Below are 22,787 nucleotides of genomic sequence, written 5' to 3' on the forward strand. Positions count from 1 at the left end.
GCCAAAAACAGACAACTGAATTCTTCTATTTGAATTCTCAAAATGAGAAAGCGCTGAGCAAGCTTTCTAATTATTCTGGTTTCAGTCCCGCTTTAGTGACGGGAAGTAAGAACCAGAAATTAAACCGTAGGATAAATAAAGACTGTTGCTTTCAAGTTAAGACTCCTTTTCACTAAAGAGAAATCTAGTAATAGTGAAGAATTAGGTTTTATGCTGCGTTGATCATAACTGCTCGATGGTGACATTTCACTCTGTTTCAACATGTTTCAACACGGCTGATGCTGAATACTAATTGTTTGTACCATTTGCCCTCGCTTTGCAAGCCTTTGCAAGACTTGAAAAAAAAAAAAATCAATTCAACACATTTCAGAATTACTGGGATGTTTCCCAGTAAAGGTAATGACCATATTCATGATGGGGGGGGGCTGACGAGATCCTGCATCCCCATTTCACTGTCAAATCATTGGAAGGTTTGCTTCCTAGTTACAGTTATGCTATGAAGGCACCATATGGCTGCAATTTGCAAAATCATGATTGCTATTCAAAACATACATACTACAGTTAGATGATGTGTTGTAATTTAAACTAAAAGGTTATCTCTCTCTCTTTCTTTTATTTATTTGGACATCAAGACAAATGCACCGTATTTTCTGGACTATAAGCCGCACCTGCATAAAGGCCGCACCCGCTCTATTTAAAAAAAAAATAGATATGCAAGCCGCAGATATTTATGTTTTTAGATTAGATATTTACTGCATGTACAGAAGGATTTTGAACTGTAAATGATGTACATGTTTGTACCTAAATAGATCCTTTCCTAACAGTGTCTTTTAACCCTTGTACTGTGTTTGGGTCAAAATGACCTGATTCTCCTTTCCTTCTTTACTCCTTTCCTCCTTTCTTTTCTCCCTTCCTCCATTCCTTCTTTCCTCCTGCTCTCTCCTTCCTTTTTCCTTCCTTCTTTACTCCCTTCCTTTTTTCCTTCTTTACTCATTTCCTGCTTTCTTTTCTCCCTTCATTCCTTCTTTTCTCCCCTTGTACATTCCTTCCTTCCTTCCTTCCTTCCTTCCTTCCTTCCTTCCTTCCTTCCTTCCTTCCTTCCTTCCTTCCTTCCTTCCTTCCTTCCTCCCTCCCTCCCTTCCTTACTCCCTTCCTGCTTTCTTTCCTCCCTTATTCTTTCTTTTCTCCCCTTGTACATTCTTTCCTTCCTTCCTTCCGTCCTTCCTTTCCTACTTTTCTTTCTTTCTTTCTTTCTTTCTTTCTTTCTTTCTTTCTTTCTTTCTTTCTTTCTTTCTTTCTTTCTTTCTTTCTTTCTTTCTTTCTTTCTTTCTTTCTTTCTTTCTTTCTTTCTTTCTTTCTTTCTTTCTTTCTTTCTTTCTTTCTTTCTTTCTTTCTTTCTTCCCTGACCTGAAGACAGCACAAGGGTTAACATGGCAGCAACTTTGCTGATTAAAACAGGACAGAATTTATCTATTTATCTGTTTGAAATCTGCTTCTACTTCTATCTGCTAAAGAAGAAGTAGCGTATTCTTCTTTGCATTTATTTTGTCTTAGTTTTGATTCTAATTCCGGTTAGAGCGCCCCGAGCTGTGGAAGAAAAATCCACAGAATAGCTCAGGGGCGGATCTATGGGTGGGCCTGGATGGGCACAGGCCCACCCATATTGACAGCTTGCCCACCCAGTAAGATTCATGAAAAAAAAAAAAAAAAAAAAAATTCATAATAATTCATGATCAGTTACCATTGTGTCTGCCTTAAAAGTGTAACTGTGTAACTATTTTCTTGTTAACATTTAGAATATAAAATAAAAAAATATAAAAACGAACTTCCCGGATTTTTTTACACAATATTATTTGTACGCACATCTGAACTTCTAAAAAATCAGGCCCACCCAAATTTTTGCAGGCCCACCCATTAGCTACATTCTGGCTCCGCCACTGGAATAGCTGCACCTTTGTATAAACTGCATGGTTAAAAACCTATGAAAAAAGTAGCGGCTTATAGTCCAGAAAATACGGTATTCAAATATATATTTTGTGAATGCTGAGGGCATCTACCTCACTGACAATAACAGGTGACTCCAGAGCTATGGTGAGAACTACTCGGTACACATGTATTGTTACTCCTGCCCACCTAGTAAGCACTAGGAGCATGGATGAGGCTGGTAAGTGCTGTCAAGAGCACGGCTTAAAAATATGCAGTTGTTGTGAGGCGTCTGTGTAAAGCTCTGTCTTGCAAACACGCTGAGCGAGCTGATAATTGGTGCAACTGTTCCACAAAGCTCTTGCTGAAATTAGTAGTGACAGACAAAAAGTGTAAACAATGCTCCAAGTTTATGTAAAGTTAAAATAGTCCTGTTGGGCACCGCCACCCTTGAATAACTGAGAACAAAGAACAAATTCGATGCACCTACTAAAGACACGCAGTTCCTGCAAAGACATCATTCAGCCTTCGCTTTCCATTTGTTTCATCTGAATTCACACTGTGTGGCTTAGTGAAGATGGACTACCGTTGATTTTGTTCCCCCATTTACTTTTCGTTTGTTCGTGCCCAAGGATCGAATTCTTCTTTTTTTTTTTTTTTACTTTCAAGACTTACAATAATTTTGTATTTATTTTTTTTTATTTTATTGGCTTTGTCTCGAACACAACAAAACCCAATCAAATTAAAAGCATCAAAATATTTTTAAAAAAGCAAAACAATTTAACAGTCTCATTCAAAAATAAAACACACAGCAAAACAATGTGTTCGAGAGGGAACAGGAGGAAGCAGAACGCTTATTTAGTCCTGTCCCTTCTATAATCCATCAATAGACAAAAAAAGTCGACCAAAAGAAGTCAATCAGCCAAAAGTTGTGATCAGAAACAATTCACACAAATTTGACCTTTCTTCTTTTGGTGTTTATCCACTTGAAATGAACCAATGTAACACCTGTCGCTAGGCAACAGACACTTTGGCAGCTAAGATCAAGACAATGACTAGGGCTGGGCAATATATCGAGATTTTAATATATATCGATATATTTTCAAACGCGATATGGTACGAGACAATATCGTTTATATCGATTTAAAAAAAAAAAAAAAAAGATTTTTATATAGCTTATTTTGTGACAAATTGACTTGAATGTTTTATTTGAGATTTGCACAAATGTTTTGTTATTTGCACAACTGTCAACCTCAGTGGAAAAGTCTGCCTGTTACTGTCTACATTGTATTAATTGCACAGTGTATTTTAATTTAATTGTTATGCAGGAAAGGGATATTTGTTTTATTTTATTCAAGAATCCTTTTTATTCTATATATGCAGGCAGTTTATTTTTATTTTATTTGTTTTATACATTTTGATATTGTGCAGACCTCTGTTAATAAAGGAACCTGTGTGACATTTGGCACGAGGCATTGTATTAAAACTGACTGTTTTTTTAAGGGTTTGCCTCAGAAAAAAATGAAGCTAACAGAGATGCTATGCTATAATGCTTTGGGGGAAACCCCAATTAAGGCACAGAAAAAATATCGATATATATCAAGTATCGCCATTCAGCTAGAAAATATCGAGATATGACTTTTGGTCCATATCGTCCAGCCCTAACAATGACCCACACAAAGTATGCAAGACGAAAATTCCTATTTGTGTGTCACATCTTAAATATTCACATTAGGACAATACATTCTAAACATCTGCAGAAATGTATTTTACTCGATTCCTCAAATAAGTCTCCTTCCTTTCCCAACAAATGCCCCCCTTGTTAGGCCCCCGGTGTAGTTTCTCTTGCATTCAATATTCTTGCATTCTTATGTTTTGGGAAACAACCATCTGTCCATGCAGTCCTGAGAGTGTGCAGGTTTTCAGTCTAACTAAAGACTGCAGCAGCAGGTGATTCATCACCCTGCTGATGGAGTGCCAATCTGTGAAATAACCTGCTGCAGTCTCTCCGGCTGAAGGAAGAACCTGCGGACTGTCTTGATAAAATGTCTGTGACACGTTTTTGTCAAAACAGCACAGGGATCCAGTATGAGAGCGATTTTCAACCATGTCTTTACACCTTGTTTCAGGGCAGGGTCATCGAACTTCTGTTTCATTCCGCTTTTTTTCTAGAAAAAACCCCCCTGAATCTCCACTAACCTGCAAACGGCATGAATGATGCAATGACTCGGCTAAGTGAATGAAACATGGATTGTGTTGCGTTTTGTGAACATGCACACGCGACTCACTTTGTATGGCGGATGTCAGGGATGGAGCGGTTGAGGGAGATCCTGTCGCTGACGTAGATGTTAAAGCCGTTCTCCCTGTAGGCCTGGTCCACTCTGTCCGCGTCCGTCAGGGGGAAGGGCTTACCCTGCTCACCGTTGCCTGCAGGAAACACAAAACAAACTCAGTACGTCACACGGACACTGCAGACGCAGAGCAGCTCCGCTCAGCTATCCACACCTCTCTTATTACAGGATCTAAATTAATTTACTAGAGCTCATAGAGAACTAAAGTCACCCACGTCTAATCTTTGATTTGTTTTAATTAAATCAGGGCTAAAAAAAAATAATTTGCAAACTAAGAACCCAAGAAGGTTTTCAGCCAAGGCTGAACAGAGATTGTTCAAACTTCTCACCTAGTACCATCAATTCTGGAACAACAAAGCTTTGACATGGCCACTCATGAGGAATACAAGTTTTAAGACTGAAGAGATGTTAAAGCATCTTCACTATCATATAATGCCAATTATAAATGTACTTCCTCTCTGTAGTAATGTTGATAAATTCAACATCAACTTCCACGCCGATGATACCCAGATATTTACCTACCAAAGCCCCTTCATCCCTTCCACCCACTTCTTTCAGTAACGACTCCAAAGACATAAAAAAAAAAATAGAATAAATCTTGATTTTTGTATTTATTTTTCCACAATTTTTTTAAATTCAAAAGCAAAATTAACGGATTCTACTCATTGGTTCTAAATAGTGATGCACCGAATGTTCGGTAACCGAAATTGTTCGGCCGAAAATAGCAAAAAAACACTTTCGGTGTTCGGTGGAATAAGTGGGAAAAAAAACGAACAATTAAGACACAGCGTGTGATGACGCAATCAAACAGCGAACAGCGTGGGGTGAGGGGCGTGCGGTGTTAATGCAGCAAACATGTCAGAATGTCAGCTCATCACTTGGATGTGGGGAAAAAGCAGAGGACACGAGAAATGATCCAGGCTGAGTCGGATTTGGGAAAGCTGCTTGGTGATGGAGACGGTGACGGGACGCACAGCGCAGGAGATCGGGGAGAGAGCGCAGAGAAAAGGGCCCGTACTACCGATGCGGTGGAGAACCCTCACTGTCTGATATGATGGATCCTCCAAAAAAATAACCCAGATTTTTACAATTATTATACAAGGCTTCAAATTGCGGAGATCAGCCCCACCGCGACCTGATTAACTTGATTTGAACGGGAGAAAATGAAAAAGGATTATGAGAAAAAAATACAATAAGTACAGTAAGACAAATTGTGACTGGCGGGTATTTCACTGCACATTTATTTGATGTATGCAATGGTGAAAAAATTGGCAAAATAAATGAAAAAGTTCGAAGAACCATTGTTCGGTATTATTCGGTATTCGGCCAAGTTAGGGCTGGGCGATATATCGAGATTTTAATATATATCGATATATTTTTCAAACACGATATGGTACGAGACAATATCGTTTATATCGATTTAAATTTTTTTTTTTTTTTTTTTTTTTTTACATTTTTTTTTTATGATTTTGATATAGCTTATTTTGTGACAAATTGACTTGAATGTTTTATTTGAGATTTGCACAAATGTTTTGTTATTTGCACAACTGTCAACCTCAGTGGAAAAGTCTGCCTGTTACTGTCTACATTGTATTAATTGCACAGTGTATTTTAATTTAATTGTTATGCAGGAAAGGGATATTTGTTTTATTTTATTCAAGAAGCATTTTTATTCTATATATGCAGGCAGTTTATTTTTATTTCATTTGTTTTATACATTTTGATATTGTGCAGACCTCTATTAATAAAGGAATCTGTGTGACATTTGGCACGAGGCTTTGTATTAAAACTGACTGTTTTTTTAAGGGTTTGCCTCAGAAAAAAATGAAGCTAACAGAGATGCTATGCTATAATGCTTTGGGGGAAACCCCAATTAAGGCACAGAAAAAATATCGAGATATATATCGAGTATCGCCATTTAGCTAGAAAATATCGAGATATGACTTTTGGTCCATATCGCCCAGCCCTAGGCCAAGTGTTTATTATTATTTTCGGTTTCGGCCACAAATTTTCATTTCGGTGCATCACTAGTTCTAAATATACTTTGAAAAAATGTAACAGCTATTCCTTTTACATTTGACAATACAACTGTTTCACCTTCCCCACAGACAAAGGGCCTGGGTGTTTATCCCTCACACTACTCGCTCAAATACATGAATAACATCACCTGCTCGCTTTATTTTCACCTTTGGATTATGAACCATCTCTGCCCGTTGCTTTCATTTAACATTGTTACCACTTTGGTCCACAGTTACAGTACATCTCTTCTCAATTAATATAACTACCTCCACTCTAGTCCTTCTCTCAACTCCATTAACATAATTCAACTACTCCAGAATTCAGCTGCCTGCATTATCTTTTAAAACAGCCTTCATCAATCATGTCACTTCTGTCCTGCAACAGTTTCACCAGCTTCCCATCAGTTGTTGCACTGATACGGGTTGCAGCATCACACAACGTTTGATAACTAATTATGAAGTGCTGGCAAGCAACCATCATCCAACATCTAATAATGTTACTTTACTATAATTAGACATCAAGCTAACGTTAGCTTTTTTGAGTAAACCCAATTTTCAAATCTATATCATGATACAATTATAATCCAACCTCACACTAACTTCAGGTGTCCGCTATCGCTGGCAACGATGAACCAATCAGAGAACAGTATGTAGTACGACGCTTACCTCCATCACTTTTTATTGGTGGATTTGTGGAAGATAAATTATTTAAAATGTGAGTGTATTTTTCTGTATTAGTTACAACTGAACAATATTCAGAATTATTGTGAATGAGCTGAATAAAGTTTGACTTAACAGACTGTTTTGTTTCGCTTTATATACAGGACTGTCTCAGAAAATTAGAATATTGTGATAAAGTTCTTTATTTTCTGTAATGCAATTAAAAAAACAAAAATGTCATACATTCTGGATTCATTACAAATCAACTGAAATATTGCAAGCCTTTTATTATTTTAATATTGCTGATTATGGCTTACAGCTTAAGATTAAGATTCCGAGAATATTCTAATTTTTTGAGATAGGATATTTGAGTTTTCTTAAGCTGTAAGCCATGATCAGCAAAATTAAAATAATAAAAGGCTTGCAATATTTCAGTTGATTTGTAACGAATCCAGAATGTATGACATTTTTGCATTACAGAAAATAAAATGGACTTTATCACAATATTCAAATTTTCTGAGACAGTCCTGTATGTTTTATCATGCACCTTATACCTGGTGCACTTTATGTTTGAAAATATACCCCTTCATTGATATTGCGCCTAATGGTCGGCAAAATATGGTACTTGCATAATTTCTGCTTGTATTTATGTTTATTTCCTAGCAATGTCTATGTAAGTCTTGGTATCAAAGAACAGAATTACTATTTATTTACTATTTTCATTATTTGGTTGTAATATTTTTATTGTGTAAAGCAGATCTCTCTTGAAAATGTAATCCAGTGTCTCAATGAGACATAACCTTTTAATATAGATAAATCAATGTATTCAATAATATTCAACAGCGTTGAGCCAGTACCATTAACCACAATCAAAGCCAGTACAGGTCAGCTATCGGTGAGCATTCATGTGCAGGACGGGGAGGGTTCATGTCTCCAACTCTGGCTCTGAGAGGAGCTGGAGCTCACGGCAGCACCAGTTGCTCGCTGGGAAACCAATGAAAACCTTATGTGCTTTCATATTAGTCTCCAATAAGACCTGAAAAAGTGGTTAAATTTGTCGCTTGGGAGGTCTGAAAACTTGTTTAATATAGCGTCAAAGTCGCTAAGTTGGCCAACCTGCTGCAGTGCTGGCAGGCCTTCCCAGCCAATGAATCACATGTTTTAAAAGGCGCCTTCCCAAAGGTTAAGGTAGAAGGCAGCTACAATGTAGCCCTTGGATGCAATGAGGAGCATTTGAAGAACTTTGAGGAAAATGTGAGTTTTTGTTATGCTGCTCGTGAAATAAAATGCTGAATTTGTCAGTTGCAAATAGGATTATGGCGTAAGTGTGAATAAATATTGCAATGTTGTCTTTTTAACAGTTTATTGTGCTGCCCTAATTATCATCATTATTATAAATATTAGCGTAGACACTCCACAAAATCAAAAACAGGATGTCATTATGCAAAACGTTAAAAATAATGAAGAAGCAACACAAAAGTAATTTGTGTTGATTAATGTTGAACAAGTTCTCTTCTGATTATTTTAACATAATTTTAAAAATGTAACCATTCATGAGTGAGCGCTGTCTCCTTTATCTTCGAACTGTGAAGTGTCATTAAAAAAATAAATAAAAATCAGGTCATGTGGACACTGGGAGAACACAAACAACCCAATTTTCAACAAACATTCATATTTCATTAAGCTGACAGTGCCCACTCTTCCACCTGAAGGCAATAAATACGGAGAATAGCTTTCAGTCAGTACAGCTCATTACAGGTGTAAACCAATTTCCACTAATTTCAACTGAATAATGCTGATTACCCTAAGTAGAAAATTAAACTCAGTCGGTGATCATCGTTGTTATAAACTGTATTTACAATTGTTTCTCATCCCCTCGTTGTCACACTCATAGAATGTGTCATGTAAAAACTTTTCAAAAATGCCTGTACAAACAAGTTGTACTAATATTTAGCTCACCATCTTAAGGCTTCATTTTACATTCACTGTGCCATAGTTTGGAGAAACTTGATAGTCACCATATTTATTTCCATCCAAAGCTCAAAGATCTTGTATTGGCGGAATCAGACCATTGCTCCAGTTCTGCAGCACATACATGTACCCAAGATTCTCTGTGTCATCGAGGTCTCGACTCTGTTGTGGCCGATCCATTAGTGAAAATTATGTCATGCTCCCAAAAACGCCCTTTCACGATCTGAACCTGGCAAATATGGCATTATACTCTAAGGCCCTGTCCCAATACTCCCCCTACCCCTACTTTTCAGCCCTACCCCTACATTTTGCGCGTTCCCGTGAGGGTAGTGGTGTCCCAATTCCTCTTTTCACCTAGGGGGAGTGGGGAAAACTAGTGTAGTGGCTATGAATCTGTCCCTACGGATCGAGGGTTTTCCGATGCTCACTAGCTGAACTAAGGACAGAAAAATTTCCCAGAATGCTTTGTCGTCATTTGCGGACTGAATCAAAAAGAAAAAAAACATGGCGGATATTTCTTATTTTTCAGTGAATAAAATCAATATTTTGAGTTAGTTTCTGCATAAAAATGCATTTTGATTACATTTCTAGCGAGAAATATATATTTTACTTTCATAATATTCACTCAGTGAATGTACATAATCACTCGTTTGCCCGTTGTTGCGAATTCTTTTTCAAACCTCGCCAGAATAAAGGCTGATTTATGGTTCCGCGTTACACCAACGCAGAGCCTACGGCGTAGGTTACGCGGCGACACGCGCCGTACGCCGTAGCCTACGCCGTAGGCTCTGCGTCGATTTAACGCGGAACCATAAATCAGCTCCCGAGCCGGCAGGCAGAAATCCCGAAATCTTCAGAGCAAATTTCTTAACAGGCGTAGCTACAACTGCTAGATGCTGCTGCTGCCCCGGGACCTGCGGCTCTTATCATCGCCGAAAACATCAGATCAAATTTCTTAACAGGCGTTATTTGGATAAACTGAGCCCAGGTTGGGCATCTTAACGGTTACTTTTACGCCTGAAAAAATATTAAAACTTTAGTGGCATATTAACAGCGCTACAGCTGAAATTAAAACAGCTTTTGGCTCTCAGCTTCCTGATTTTAGGGGTGGTGCTGAAAGTAGGGGCAGGGGGAGTATTGGGACAGACCTGGGAAGATTTCAAGTGCCCTTAAATCTGTGGCTTCTTTTTTAGGGCTAGTGGTAGTGAGGGAGGGCTAGTGGAAGAAAGTAGGGGGTGTATTGGGATTGGCCCTAAGAATATGCTCGTTCCCTCAGGGAGAAAAAGAATGGATCAATGGAAAAATCTAGTCATATCCTACAATCATGAATTTTGCTGGCCTTAGTTTCATGGCACATAATGTTGCTGAAACAGGACTTGACCAGCTGAGGCTTGAACAGTGGACACTAAGCATGATGGGTGCATCATTTCTTGATGCCTTTATCGCTCTGGAACAGGATAAATCTGGACTGAAACAACATCCTTTTCTGCATAGCTGTTTACTTTCAATTAGCTTTAGTTCCCTCCACACTGTGTATATGGTGATATTCTTACCTACTTTCAGTACTAAACACTAGTTTAAATCTTACAATCATTCAAGATCTGACTAAATTCCTTCCTTGGTTGGATGGTTCATCGTCAATCTTCCAGGTTTTATTAAAGCATTGATCAGCTCTTAACTCACTTTTATTAGCTGCTGCAATCTCTTTTATTCACTGGATGCAGACGTACAGTAGGACACTTGTACAGCAGAGCAACATCTTTTCCCTGACCACAGGATGCTCATTGCATCCTGTGGTGACTTTTTCTTGGTCAGGCAGTGTATACACAGTTTGTAACCCTTTGCCTTAACAATCGCATATACAGTAGATGATCGCATCAGAGACGATGTGAAGATTCAGCATTTTCCCCAAGGACATGTTGAGGGACTGGGGGCAGAACTCTACCACCTAAGCATCCTTCCCCGTTCCTGCTTCAAATCAAACCACCGCTCCAACTAGGAATGGGTGATATTTTACCGTTCACGATAAACCGTCAAAAAAATTCCTCACGATAACAATTTGTCATCTTGCGGTAAAAACGATAAATTCCCGTTGATTATGTTTTTGTGTAAAGCTGATTTATGGTTCTGTGTTAAATCCACGCACAACGTACGTGAAGGAAGGAAGGAAGGAAGGAAGGAAGGAAGGAAGGAAGGAAGGAAGGAAGGAAGGAAGGAAGGAAGGAAGGAAGGAAGGAAGGAAAGAAAGAAACAAGGAAAGGAGGGAGGAAGGGAGAAAAGAGGAAGGGAAGAAGGAAGGAGAGAGCAGGAGGAAAGAAGGAAGGAAGGGAAAAAAGAATGAAGGAAGGAAGGAAGGAAGGAAGGAAGGAAGGAAGGAAGGGAAGAACAAAGGAGAGAGCAGGAGGAAGGAAGGAAGGAAGGGAAAAAAGAATGAAGGAAGGAAGGAAGGAAGGAAGGAAGGAAGGAAGGAAGGAAGGAAGAAGGAAGGAGAGAGCAGGAGGAAAGAAGGAAGGAAGGGAAAAAAGAATGAAGGAAGGAAGGAAGGAAGGAAGGAAGGAAGGAAGGAAGGAAGGAAGGAAGGAAGGAAGGAAGGAAGGAAGGAAGGAAGGAAGAAAAGAGGAAGGGAAGAACAAAGGAGAGAGCAGGAGGAAGGAAGGAAGGAAGGAAGGAAGGAAGGAAGGAAGAAAGAAAGAAAGAAAGAAAGAAAGAAAGAAAGAAAGAAAGAAAGAAAGAAAGAAAGAAAGAAAGAAAGAAAGAAAGAAAGAAAGAAAGAAAGAAAGAAAGAAAGAAAGAAAGAAAGAAAGAAAGAAAGAAAGAAGGATAAATTCCCGTTGATGACGTTTTTGTGTAACAAACATGGCAGATCTGAGAGCGAGATAGATTTATAGTTACAAAGATGGAGTTGAATTGGTATTTTTTTTATCGTCATATTTATCGTTATCGAGATAAATGCCAGAAATTATCGTGATACATTTTTTAGTCCATACCGCCCATCCCTAGCTCCAACACACAGAGGAGGATCTACTCTGAGGACGTGTGAACTCACCAGATCGCGAGGCATCTCTTCGGATTGCTTCATAGTCGTGCCAATCTTTCCTCCACACCCCATTGTGTCCCACCTGAGCATCCTTCCCCATTCGATTCACCCCCTGCGGAGAATCACAAGCACAGAGAGATAAGGCTGTGGAAGCTGTGAAACACAGCGCTGGCAGGTTTTCAGACTATATGAAGTAGTGCACACATGGACTATTGAGAAAAATGGGCTCCCTGATACTATGAAAGACAGTGAGGCGCGTGAGATTACAGAGCTGGATTCAGAAGTCATGAAGACAAAGAACAAGCAAAGAAACATGAGCACATAAATACTGCAAATGGGATCTTCAAAATTTTAAACATCTCTTGAATTCAAAAAGCTCATGTTCAGCAGCGTTCAGTACAACCAAAAATGTCAGCGTGTCTATTAATGTGACAAGTGCAAGAATTTATAAACAATTCCTTCTTGTGCTTTTGTTATGATCCTCGTGCTTGGTGAGCAGATAGAAACTTGCATATCTCGTAAGTGTTATATAATCCCATTGGCTGAGTTCCTTTGGTTGTTCACCTAAAAAGTATTTAGCTGGATATTCCAATCGGTCAAGAGGCTGACTTAAGAAATTGTACTCACGTAAAAGTACTGTTACTTCAGAATAATAGGACTCAAGTAGAAGTAAAAAGTAGTCATCCAAATAATTACTTGAGTGAAAGTAAAAAAGTACTTAGTGAAAAAACTACTCAAGTACTGAGTAACTGTTGACTAACGTCTGATTTATTTTTTTTAACACAACCATTCAAACAGACAAAAGTACAAAATAATCATCTTCAGGCAAATGAAATCAATAAAATAATAAAATAAATTAGAATTAATAAAAAAATAGCTTAAATCTAAATAATCTTAAAGTAAATTCAAGTACTTTAATAAATAATAAAATAAATAAAATAATAAGAGAATAAAAAATAAATTAAGCACAAGTAGCACAAAATTTCAAGCCTTTGTACTTTTCTTTTTTAACCAGGTAGAACTAGAACAAACCCATGAACTCATAGAAACTCTGTGTGTGTTTGAGTCTGTGTAAATGTGACAAAACATGCAAAAACTAACATTTTTCCCAAAGAATCACTCAGTGATGTCATGAGATTGACGCGTACGCGGATAAAAGGAATAAAAGAAAAGTAAAAGCTCAACGTTGCCTAATGTAGCGGAGTAAGAGTAACAGTTTCTTCTTCACAAATCTACTCAAGTAAAAGTAAAAAGTATAGTGATTGAAAAATACTCCTAAAAGTACAAAATTTCCCAAAACTTACTCAAGTAAATGTAACTCGTTACTACCCACCTCAGCTTAAAACGGCGGGTTGACTGAGGAAGGAGAATGGTCTCCACACACAATCATGATCTGTGTTGTGGATAATCGTTGTTGATTCATTTTGTTCCCCAACTGCACAAACTCGACCATCCAGAACCTGCTTAGCTCCGGCCAACACCCACAAATCCGCAACCTTAATGAAACAGAGTCCTGGCCAGAATGGAAGTGATAAATGCTCAGATTTTTTTTTTTTTTTTTTGGGGGGGGGGTCACCACCATGCAGCACACACACAAATCTGTTTTTTTTTCCTTCCCTTGGCCCTCAGTCAGTATCTGTTTCACAACAATATCTCTCCAGAGCTTCAGCTCTCACTATCTCACGCCGCTCTGCTGAGAGTTTATCCACAGAAAAGTGTACTCTTCTATTTCATGCTTGACAACCCTGTGAGGAGAATATCAATGCTACAACACGCAACCCTGCAGAGGCTCTGAATACACAACCACACACATGCAGACAGACACGCTTCAGCGCAGCATACCAAAACAGAAGCTGCCACTTCTTCCACTTAGTCATTCTACGCACTGAAAGCCGTTCAGTGACTCTGCATAGTGAATTACAGCATCGCAATACAATGGAGAAATAATTTGCTCGATGGGAAGAGGCAATTAGCGAAACACTCTAAATACAAATGACATCTCTAACTGTGTGAAAAAGCATGTATTATTAATCTAACTGCTGGCTGATGGTGACCATGAATAACAAAGCAATGCAAAGTTCAGCGGAGAGGATCTAGGAGCGAAGATTACAGCCGCCGTTAGAAAAATGATATGACGAGCAACGCCACTAAGAGTTATATACCCCTTGTCTTATATTTTATGTTTTTAATGAATGCAAAGTGAAATACCAGAGGGAGGAAGATAATACTAGATTACAATATATACAATTTATTCATTCCCACCAGGGCCATAAGACAATTCAGGAGGTAATTTCATTACATAAAAGGCAACGTTGCCTGTTTCTGATGGTTAATGTTCCAGACAACCTCTTATGTTTACATGCTGCTCTTATCCAACTATACACCATTCAATCAGTTAAAAATCTACATTTTTAACATTTTAAAGCTGCCTCTATAAGTACAGTTTTGTACATTTGTGCACTGACAACTCTGATTAGTAGATGTGTATGTTTTGAACTCAGGCTTGTAAACTCCCACACAGTAACACTTCAAAAGCTTTTACAATATAATTTATAGTAATGTTTTAGGCACAAGTTGTTTAAAAAGAAACGATTTGTAGGGCTGGGGATCGATTCAAATATCAAGAATCAATTCGATTCCGATTCTTAAGATTCAGAATCGATTATCACGATCCAAATCGATCCGATTTGATTCGATCCGATATTGATTTGGGTTACTGTTAATAAAACAGTTTTTTCAGCTGTTGCATGAATTATATGACTGTCTAGTTATGCAACATATTAATACTAGTATTATATTGAGATTCAACAGCAAGTATTGGCAGCTAATGATGCCGTAAGGACCAATCAGCTCCCAGAATGCTGATAGAACTGCTTTCAGAAACATCATGTGGGTCAGAATTATCAAACAGATCCAGGGAGGAAACAGAGGACGAAAGAAATCGCTTTTATTTTTTCCCCATTCATGAGAATTTGGTTTTTTAACATTTATTCAAATGTAACCCCAAGACAGTATATAAAGCAAAGAAATATAGACAATTTATGCAATTTATAACTGAAAACTTTAATGTTTTCATACCTTTAAACATATTTAAAGGCAAAAACATGGCACCAGTTATTCTTGTGTCCAACAAAATATTCCTTTTTTGGCCATAAACAAAAAAGTACCAAAAGTTATAATGTAATGATGAAAAAAAATATATATATTTTTTTTTCTTTTAAATTGATCTTTAGACATATGAATCGATTTTTAGGAATTAATATGAGAATCGATTTAAAATCGGAGAATCGATCTTTTCAACACAGGCCTAACGATTTGGTGTTGGAGAACGAGGGTGGGAGGAAGGTTACGCCAGGGGGGCGATGTCTATGTTTTGACTGGACCAAAAAATATTCTCACAGATGCAATAATGCAACAATTCTGGTGCAGAGGGCAGAGTTGGATCGAATGTTTCAAAAAAGACTAAAGACTCTGAAAGTCACAGCTTTTCTAGCAGGTTCGTCTTGAGCGTCGATTCAAAAGGCAGCATGTGCTTGAATACATTGAATACATCAAAACTATTTTCAACCAAGCATTCTAACTGAAATACAAACTTGTCCCTCACATAAAAAGAAAAAAACAACTTAATGAAACACAGCAGGCCTGCATCTGAAAATTACATTTTTAAAGCAAAAGTAAAATGTGTCCATGTTTTAATTTCAATGTTATCTATTTATAACAGATGTACAATTTCAAACATAAATGTTTCCATTTGATGTACTGTAACAGAGTTAGCCTTAGGCTAATGTACATCTGCAGTCCCCTGGCAGGCCACACTAAAAACCATACAACACCATATATATATAGTTACACCCCCAACCCACCCAGACGCAAACACATATTTAGTCAGCATCATGAGCAAATACAACAGGTTAGAATATAGAGTGACATAAGTCAGTGGTTACAGATTTGGGTGGTTTTTAAAAACAGTTTCAGTTGATATTTATGGAACTGCAGGTATTTATATCATCTCTAGGTGCATCCAATGTTTACTGGCTTTAAAAGAAAAGGCAGATTGTTCAAAAAAAATGTGTCGCAGAAAGGTTCATTATAATAGATGGAAGCTATTCTGGTGGATCTCACAGAACTAGCAAGGCAATAGCAGACAAAATCCAGTAAATATGAAGGGGTCAGGCCATTTAGGATCTTACACACTAGAGTAGTCTAAAAACTCAATAGATTGTGTCTGGAGAATCTTGTAATGATGGTACTGGAATGGCTTTTTATCAAAGATTTTTATAGCTTTTTATATAGTGATTCTAGAGGTCTGATAACAGATTCCCTGAACTTTCCCCAATAGTTGATACAGTATGAGAAGTGTGGAAAAAAATCAGAGCGTGGATAAATATTTTGACCATGTCCATAAGGAGAAACAACCTAATATATCTGAAATTTGACAGGTTGTATTTGATAGTTTTTGCCATTTTCTTGATGAGTTGAGTTTAAGTTAAGACTGAAATCTAGAGTGACACCAAGATATTTAAATTCGGTTCAACAGATTAATTCCTAATGAAAATGTATGCAGTTGGAATGTGCCTTTTGTTCTACAAAAGAACATACCTTTTGTCTTATTCAAAGTTAGACAAGATTGATCGAACCACTCAACTACTCTTTGCATTGCATGAGTCAATTTCTTAGCTGCAAGCTGAACGGTTTTTGCATGTATATAAAAAACGGTGTCATCTGCATATAGTTGTCTACTCGTTGTTGAAGATTATTATAAAGACTAAAAAAGGACCTCTTCGTGTAACTGGAGCATCCTTAACTTACTAACTAACCCATTGCAGCCTATTCGACAAATGATGAAAATAATGCTAGTGTTTGTGCTGAAAAAATGTAAATAAAATAAGACAATTTTAGAGAAAAGGACATCATGATTCACGGTATCGAAGGCTTTAGGCAAGTCCAAGAAAACAGCAGCAATAACTCCTCCCTTATCAAGTTGAGGTGCTTAGTGTGCAGTTGTTTAAGTATTTAAATATCAATATGACTATGTGGAGAAAAAAAAGTTGCTCCTCCTGTGGGTTAAAGGCATTCTCCCTGAGCTAGCAAGAATTTTGAAAAAGGCACCTCTAAGCCCCCCCCCCCCCCCCCATTCGGTCCGAATGATATGGATTGGTCCAGGTCCAGGAAGGGAAAGAACCAATCAGATGCCTTCATTTTAAACCACGGCCACGCCCCCCTCCGTCCCATGCGCGTGCTTGACGTGGAGAATCTTGCCAGAAAACTTTACACTGGAGTCCGGTTTGCTGAAGAATGGCGGAGAAAACGCAGCCAAAGATACAAATGCCACTACTTGTAATGGCTCGCCCTGCAAAAAAGGCTAGAAAAAGAAAGCCAGAAGAAGAAAAAGCTGTAACGAAAAGGGCTTTGGATAAATCCAGAGGACAAACGATGGTAAACATCGGCCCAGCTTTTGAACGGTGGAGACGACTGAAGGAGCTGAAGGGCTTCAGGAGTGATGCAGATATTGCTATCTTTCTGTTGGACAGGTAATTGTTGCTTTTGCTTTGGGGGGGATTTGTTATTTTCATGAAATGTGTAACGTTAGCCAACTTAGGTGAGTTGCTTTTGTAGCTCGTATTAGCCCGGTTAGCTTAGCATTAGCTTCTCTGTCGGTGTAAGCCTGTAACATTACATGTTTTCGGTACTGTAAATGGGACCCAGTAAAGACCTTTGAGGTACTTATCTAGTAAATGATAGGTCTCTGACAGAACATTGTGATGGTGTGTAGGAGCTCATTACAAAAATAAAATCTATTCAGCTCTACTCTCTCCCTCCTCTTATTTTTTCTTCCCCGTCTTCTTGTCGTCTCTTCCCTTGACCCCACATTTCCCTTTTTCCGTCACAAGCAGACACCCTCACAGCGTCACACAAGGACCTGACAAGCAGCAAGAGTCCATCTGTGCAAATGTATACTAAAGAGAAACAAGATTCTGCCGCCCCATTTCCTCCTGATTAAAATTTCACTGATGTCGCTGTCATATTCCTCTGGGGCTTTTGTCGCTGCTCGAAAAGTCCTTGGAAAAACAAGAAAAGGAGGAAGTGAAACTTCTCAGCTAATGTGTGCACATGTTTAGTTTTGTGTGAGCAGAACGTGGGCGGGGTGCTGAAGCGAAATTGAGACAGACGGTAAAAGGGCGACTGCAAAAGACGGAATGATGTTGAGAACCAGATGGGGGATGCAATCAAAAGTGTATAATGAAAGGAAAAAAAGACAAGTGAAAGGTCTCTCCAATCTGGAGTCGAGTTTTTGAAGAGTGATTTCTAATGAAGAACGCTAATGTGAGCTAATCCATCAACTAGTGATGGCACAATACTTTTCCACTTTCATGAACAAAAAAGTTAATCACACACACGAGTTTTAAATGGTGCTCTGCTGACTTGCTGTTTGCATTTTATTGCACATAACTTACAGTAAAAGCATCCTGCTACCTTACCTGTTGAGAAGTTCAGTTCATATAACCAGTAACATTTTCTTATGTAATGTAAAGTAAAAACTGATAGCTAAGATTAACAGAGGTGTCAAGTAACAAAGTACAAATACTTTGTTACCTTACTTAAGTAGAAATTTTGGTTATCTATACTTCACTGGAGTAATTATTTTTCAGACGACTTTTTACTTTTACTCCTTACATTTTCACGCAATTATCTGTACTTTTTACTCCTTACATTTTAAAAACAGCCTCGTTACTCTATTTCATTTCAGCCTTTGGAAAAAAAACTATCCAGTTAAATTGCTCCATCCGGATAGAGTGAATTTGGTTGTGTTTGTTTCAGATGTTCTTGTCCAGTTTTGTTCTTACATCCGTTCCCTCAGATTCCTGCAACTAAACTTGGATGTACATTCCAATAAAGGTTAGGATAAATGATAACATGCCTCTGAAGTTTGACTTTTTGCACCATTACAATACTTATAGGCAACTAGTCATCATATCTTCTGCTCTCTGAAACACATGTTAATGCTCAATAGTACACATATATGGTTCTTTAATATATTTGCATTATACTAACATACATTCATTTTAAATGGCTTTTGTCCTTAATGGCTTTTTTCCCCCTTAAATTACTTTTACTTTTATACTTTAAGTAGTTTTGAAACCAGTACTTTTATACTTTTACTTGAGTAAAAAACTTGAGTTGATACTTCAACTTCTACAGGAGTATTTTTAAACTCTAGTATCTATACTTCTACCTGAGTAATGAATCTGAATACTTTTGACACCTGTGAAGATTAATAATACTCTGCTGGTTTAGATGCTGTGCTGCTTAGGAGGGTTTCTCTTAATATTTCTGGTATCCTCCTTTTAAACTGGAAAAAAAAGTTTAAAAAATGTTCAGTAGGCTTTTAAAACAACAGGCCTTTGTGGTTAACGTTCAAGATAAATTAAAGCGCCTAGCAGGCATTAATCCTAAAAGCAACATGGTGATAAAGGCAAGAAAAGGAAGAAAAACCGGGCCCATTTTAATGAGGTATTTCATTTTATCTAAAAAACAACCATTTCCAAAGCCCAAATCATCCCCATGAAGAAGAGAGAACGGCTTTTTAAACTTTGGAATCTGAGTTAATGTCTGTTGAATCTTTAATATTCCATTAGCACCTGAAGCTACGCCCTCCCACCAACAAAGCATTTGCTGTTTTAAAGCAGTGCTGCTGATTTCTGTCTGACTGAATACTTAAAGAAACAAAAGCAGCATGCAACTAGAACTGGGGGTTTGTCAGAGAATACAAACTTTGCCAACAGTACCAAAAATGTTACAATATTTTCCGAGCCTCATCAGAAGCAACATGACGGCGGGGTGTTCCTCCGTCAGAAGAACACACACAGTGAGTTCAGATAGCATCATCATTTATAACATTTGTTTAAAACACAAGTCCACAGGGGACTATTCAAGCTTTTCAATGATAGTGTGGCATCTGTAATGCAAAAGGTATTTGCAATATGGTTTCGGTTTCTTCGCAGTGGGCTCAGTGGGATGCTTTCTCACTGCAGACACACATGCACACACACGCACACACACACACACACGCACACACACACACACATAAGCTAGCTCAGATGAAGCACTGCGAAAGTAAGGAAGAAAATAAGGCCAACCATAGTCATCCGTGTTCTCTGCTTTACTACACAGCAGAGTATTGCTTTGCTCTACTCGGCTAGTCACCATTATCACAAAGCCGAGGCTGCGGGCGGCCACAAACTCATTCCACTGTGGGCACTTTTCCGCTCTGTTAATATTCAAGACAGAGCACCAACACACTGATAGGACACAGAACACGATCCACATTGGCTGCGTTGTCCACATGCAAAATCCTTCTTTTAAGTGAAAGCAATGAAAGACCAAAATATAAATGTACAATCTGCCTAAAGAAAGGAAGCAGGTGGACGGAAAACTGCGAGAGCTGAAAGGACAGGGATGTAACTCCTGTCAGCAGGCAGCATGAGGCCTCATTAAATTTAATGTCGCCTTTTAGTGGTCTATTTAACTGATGACAAAAAGGCCACATGTCAGTCAGTGTTTGCATATAGATTCATAAAAGACAGACTGAGAGTGTCACTTCACAAATATGAGCGCATATTTGGATAAGACAGCAGGATATGTCACCTATTTGGATAAGACAGCAGGATATGTCACCTAATCTATGTAAAATAGCATACTGGTTCATTGGAAATTCAGCAAAATCTCCCACAAAAGAATCAAATTTATTGAACTGTGTGTCTCGAAATACTGAGAATTGCTGGTGCACGAGCAAACCCCTCCCAAACATCAGCCTGTTCAACTCGGTTTTGCTGCTGGCTTCCTGTATAAGCTTTACGGACACGTGATGGACGGTGCATTCAGGTGGCTCTTTTCAAAAGCTTAAATCTAGTATTTCTACCTTTACCCACCACACGCTTGAAAAAGCATCAAATCAATTAATAAATCAAATAGGCCTGTGTTGAAAAAAATCGATTTCCCAATTCTAAATCGATTCTCATATTAATTCCTAAAAATCAATTCATATGTCTAAAGATCGATTTTATTTTATTTTTTTATTTATTTATGTTTTGTTTTTTTTCATCATTACATTACAACTTTTGGTGCCATGTTTTTGCCTTTAAATATGTTTAAAGGTATGAAAACATTAAAGTGTTAGGTTATAATTGCATAAATTGTCTATATGTCATTACTTTATATACTGTCTTGGGGTTACATTTGCAAAAAATGATAAAAACCAAATGCTCAAAAATTAAAAACCAAAATAGACCGAAAATGGAACAAATAAAAACGGAATGTGGGAAAAAATAAAACCGATTTCATCCGTCTCTGTTTCCTCCCTGGATCTGTTTGGTAATTCTGACCCACACGATGTTTCTGAAAGCAGTTCTATCAGCATTCTGGGAGCTGATTGGTCCTTATTAGCTGCCAATACTTGCTGTTTAATCTCAATATAATATTAGTAGTAATATTTTGCATAACTACAGTCATATAATTCATGCAACAGCTGAAAAAACAGTTTCAATAACACTAACCCAAATCAATATCGGAATCGAATCGAATCTTGACATTTGAATCGATCCCCAGCCCTACTTTCTACTTAATATATTTAGCCTTTAGAAAGAAGACTGAAATAGAAACATCCAATATCACACAATCTTGTATAAAATAATCAATATTTTTCAGCAAATATGAGAGATGAATCAGGAAGGCACCACCTGCGTTTGGGCATCACTGGCAGCACTGAAACTGTTGTTATTGGTCCACCAGTTTTTCTCCCGATGACCTCGATAGAGGGATTTGCAGATTATCTGAAACACTGTCTGCCCAACCTCATTTCCATGCTGCTGTGGTCTTCTGCTAATCTGCCCAAAAGCAGATTATGTCTGCTATTAGGTCAGATAGAAGGACTGATGCAGTGGTGGAGGGTTACACCCTCAGCAGCTTCTGGAAAGTGTTACACAACCAGAGAGCACTGACATGGCAGCCAGAGGTTCGTGTATTTCTTTGAATCTCTGAGTTTAACATCTCAAAGGTTGTGAATGCATAGTGGCTCACAGGGACAGATGGCTAGTCTGCATTAATGTCTCAGCTGCTCCATTTCCCCCGTTTCTTATTCTTTATTTGCCATCCTTTGAGCGTCCATCCTCAGCTGCAAAGCCTGCCTCAAGTTGTTCTTTGTCAAGGGCAGAGCAACTGATGCTTTTATTCACAGAGGACAGTGAAGTTTCATGCTTGATTATTGTTGTTTTTTTAAAAATCAGATTCAAAACTTGAACCTAACACTGTCCTTGGCTCCATTTTTAGCTGCTCTCAGATCCAATGTAGTAAAATCACAGTGCCACCTAAGGCACCGACAAATACTAGCCAGCTACCGCAATGTTTTCTGAGTGGCCTTTCATTTTCAGAGTTACAATTCCAGATGAATGTTCCCGTCAGCTATGACTGATCATCCTAAAACGGCTGACGACAAAAAAGAGAAAAATACGATTGCAATGCAAATTCATTTTCCTGTCTGCAGCCTGACGCCTTTAATACGTTTTGAAAACGACCACGTGGTTGAAAGTTTCCCATAACTTTGAAGGCATGCGTAATATTCTTGTATTTGTTCAATATTAAAACACATCGTATTCATTTTAATTTTATTACTTTAATTACTTTAAAAACGACTGCTCTCCACCCAGACTAGGGCTGGGCAATATATCGAGATTTTAATATATATCGATATATTTTCAAACGCGATATGGTACGAGACAATATCGTTTATATTGATTATTATTATTTTTTTTTTTATTTTTATTTTTTTTA

General features: G+C 38.0%; 1 protein-coding gene across 1 annotated transcript in view; it reads right to left on the minus strand.

Moving 5' to 3' along the window:
- LOC133460071 (polypeptide N-acetylgalactosaminyltransferase 10-like) overlaps positions 1 to 22,787 on the minus strand; it is a 175,248-nt gene that overhangs the window by 121,386 nt on the left and 31,075 nt on the right. The window contains exons 2-3 of the mRNA XM_061740584.1: positions 11,970 to 12,072; positions 4,212 to 4,350 (exon numbers count right to left, since the gene is read on the minus strand). Of these exons, the coding sequence (XP_061596568.1) occupies positions 4,212 to 4,350; positions 11,970 to 12,072 (242 nt within the window). The remainder of the gene's footprint in view (positions 1 to 4,211; positions 4,351 to 11,969; positions 12,073 to 22,787) is intronic.

Source organism: Cololabis saira, chromosome 14 (assembly GCF_033807715.1).
Source record: "Cololabis saira isolate AMF1-May2022 chromosome 14, fColSai1.1, whole genome shotgun sequence".
Lineage (NCBI taxonomy): Eukaryota > Metazoa > Chordata > Actinopteri > Beloniformes > Belonidae > Cololabis > Cololabis saira.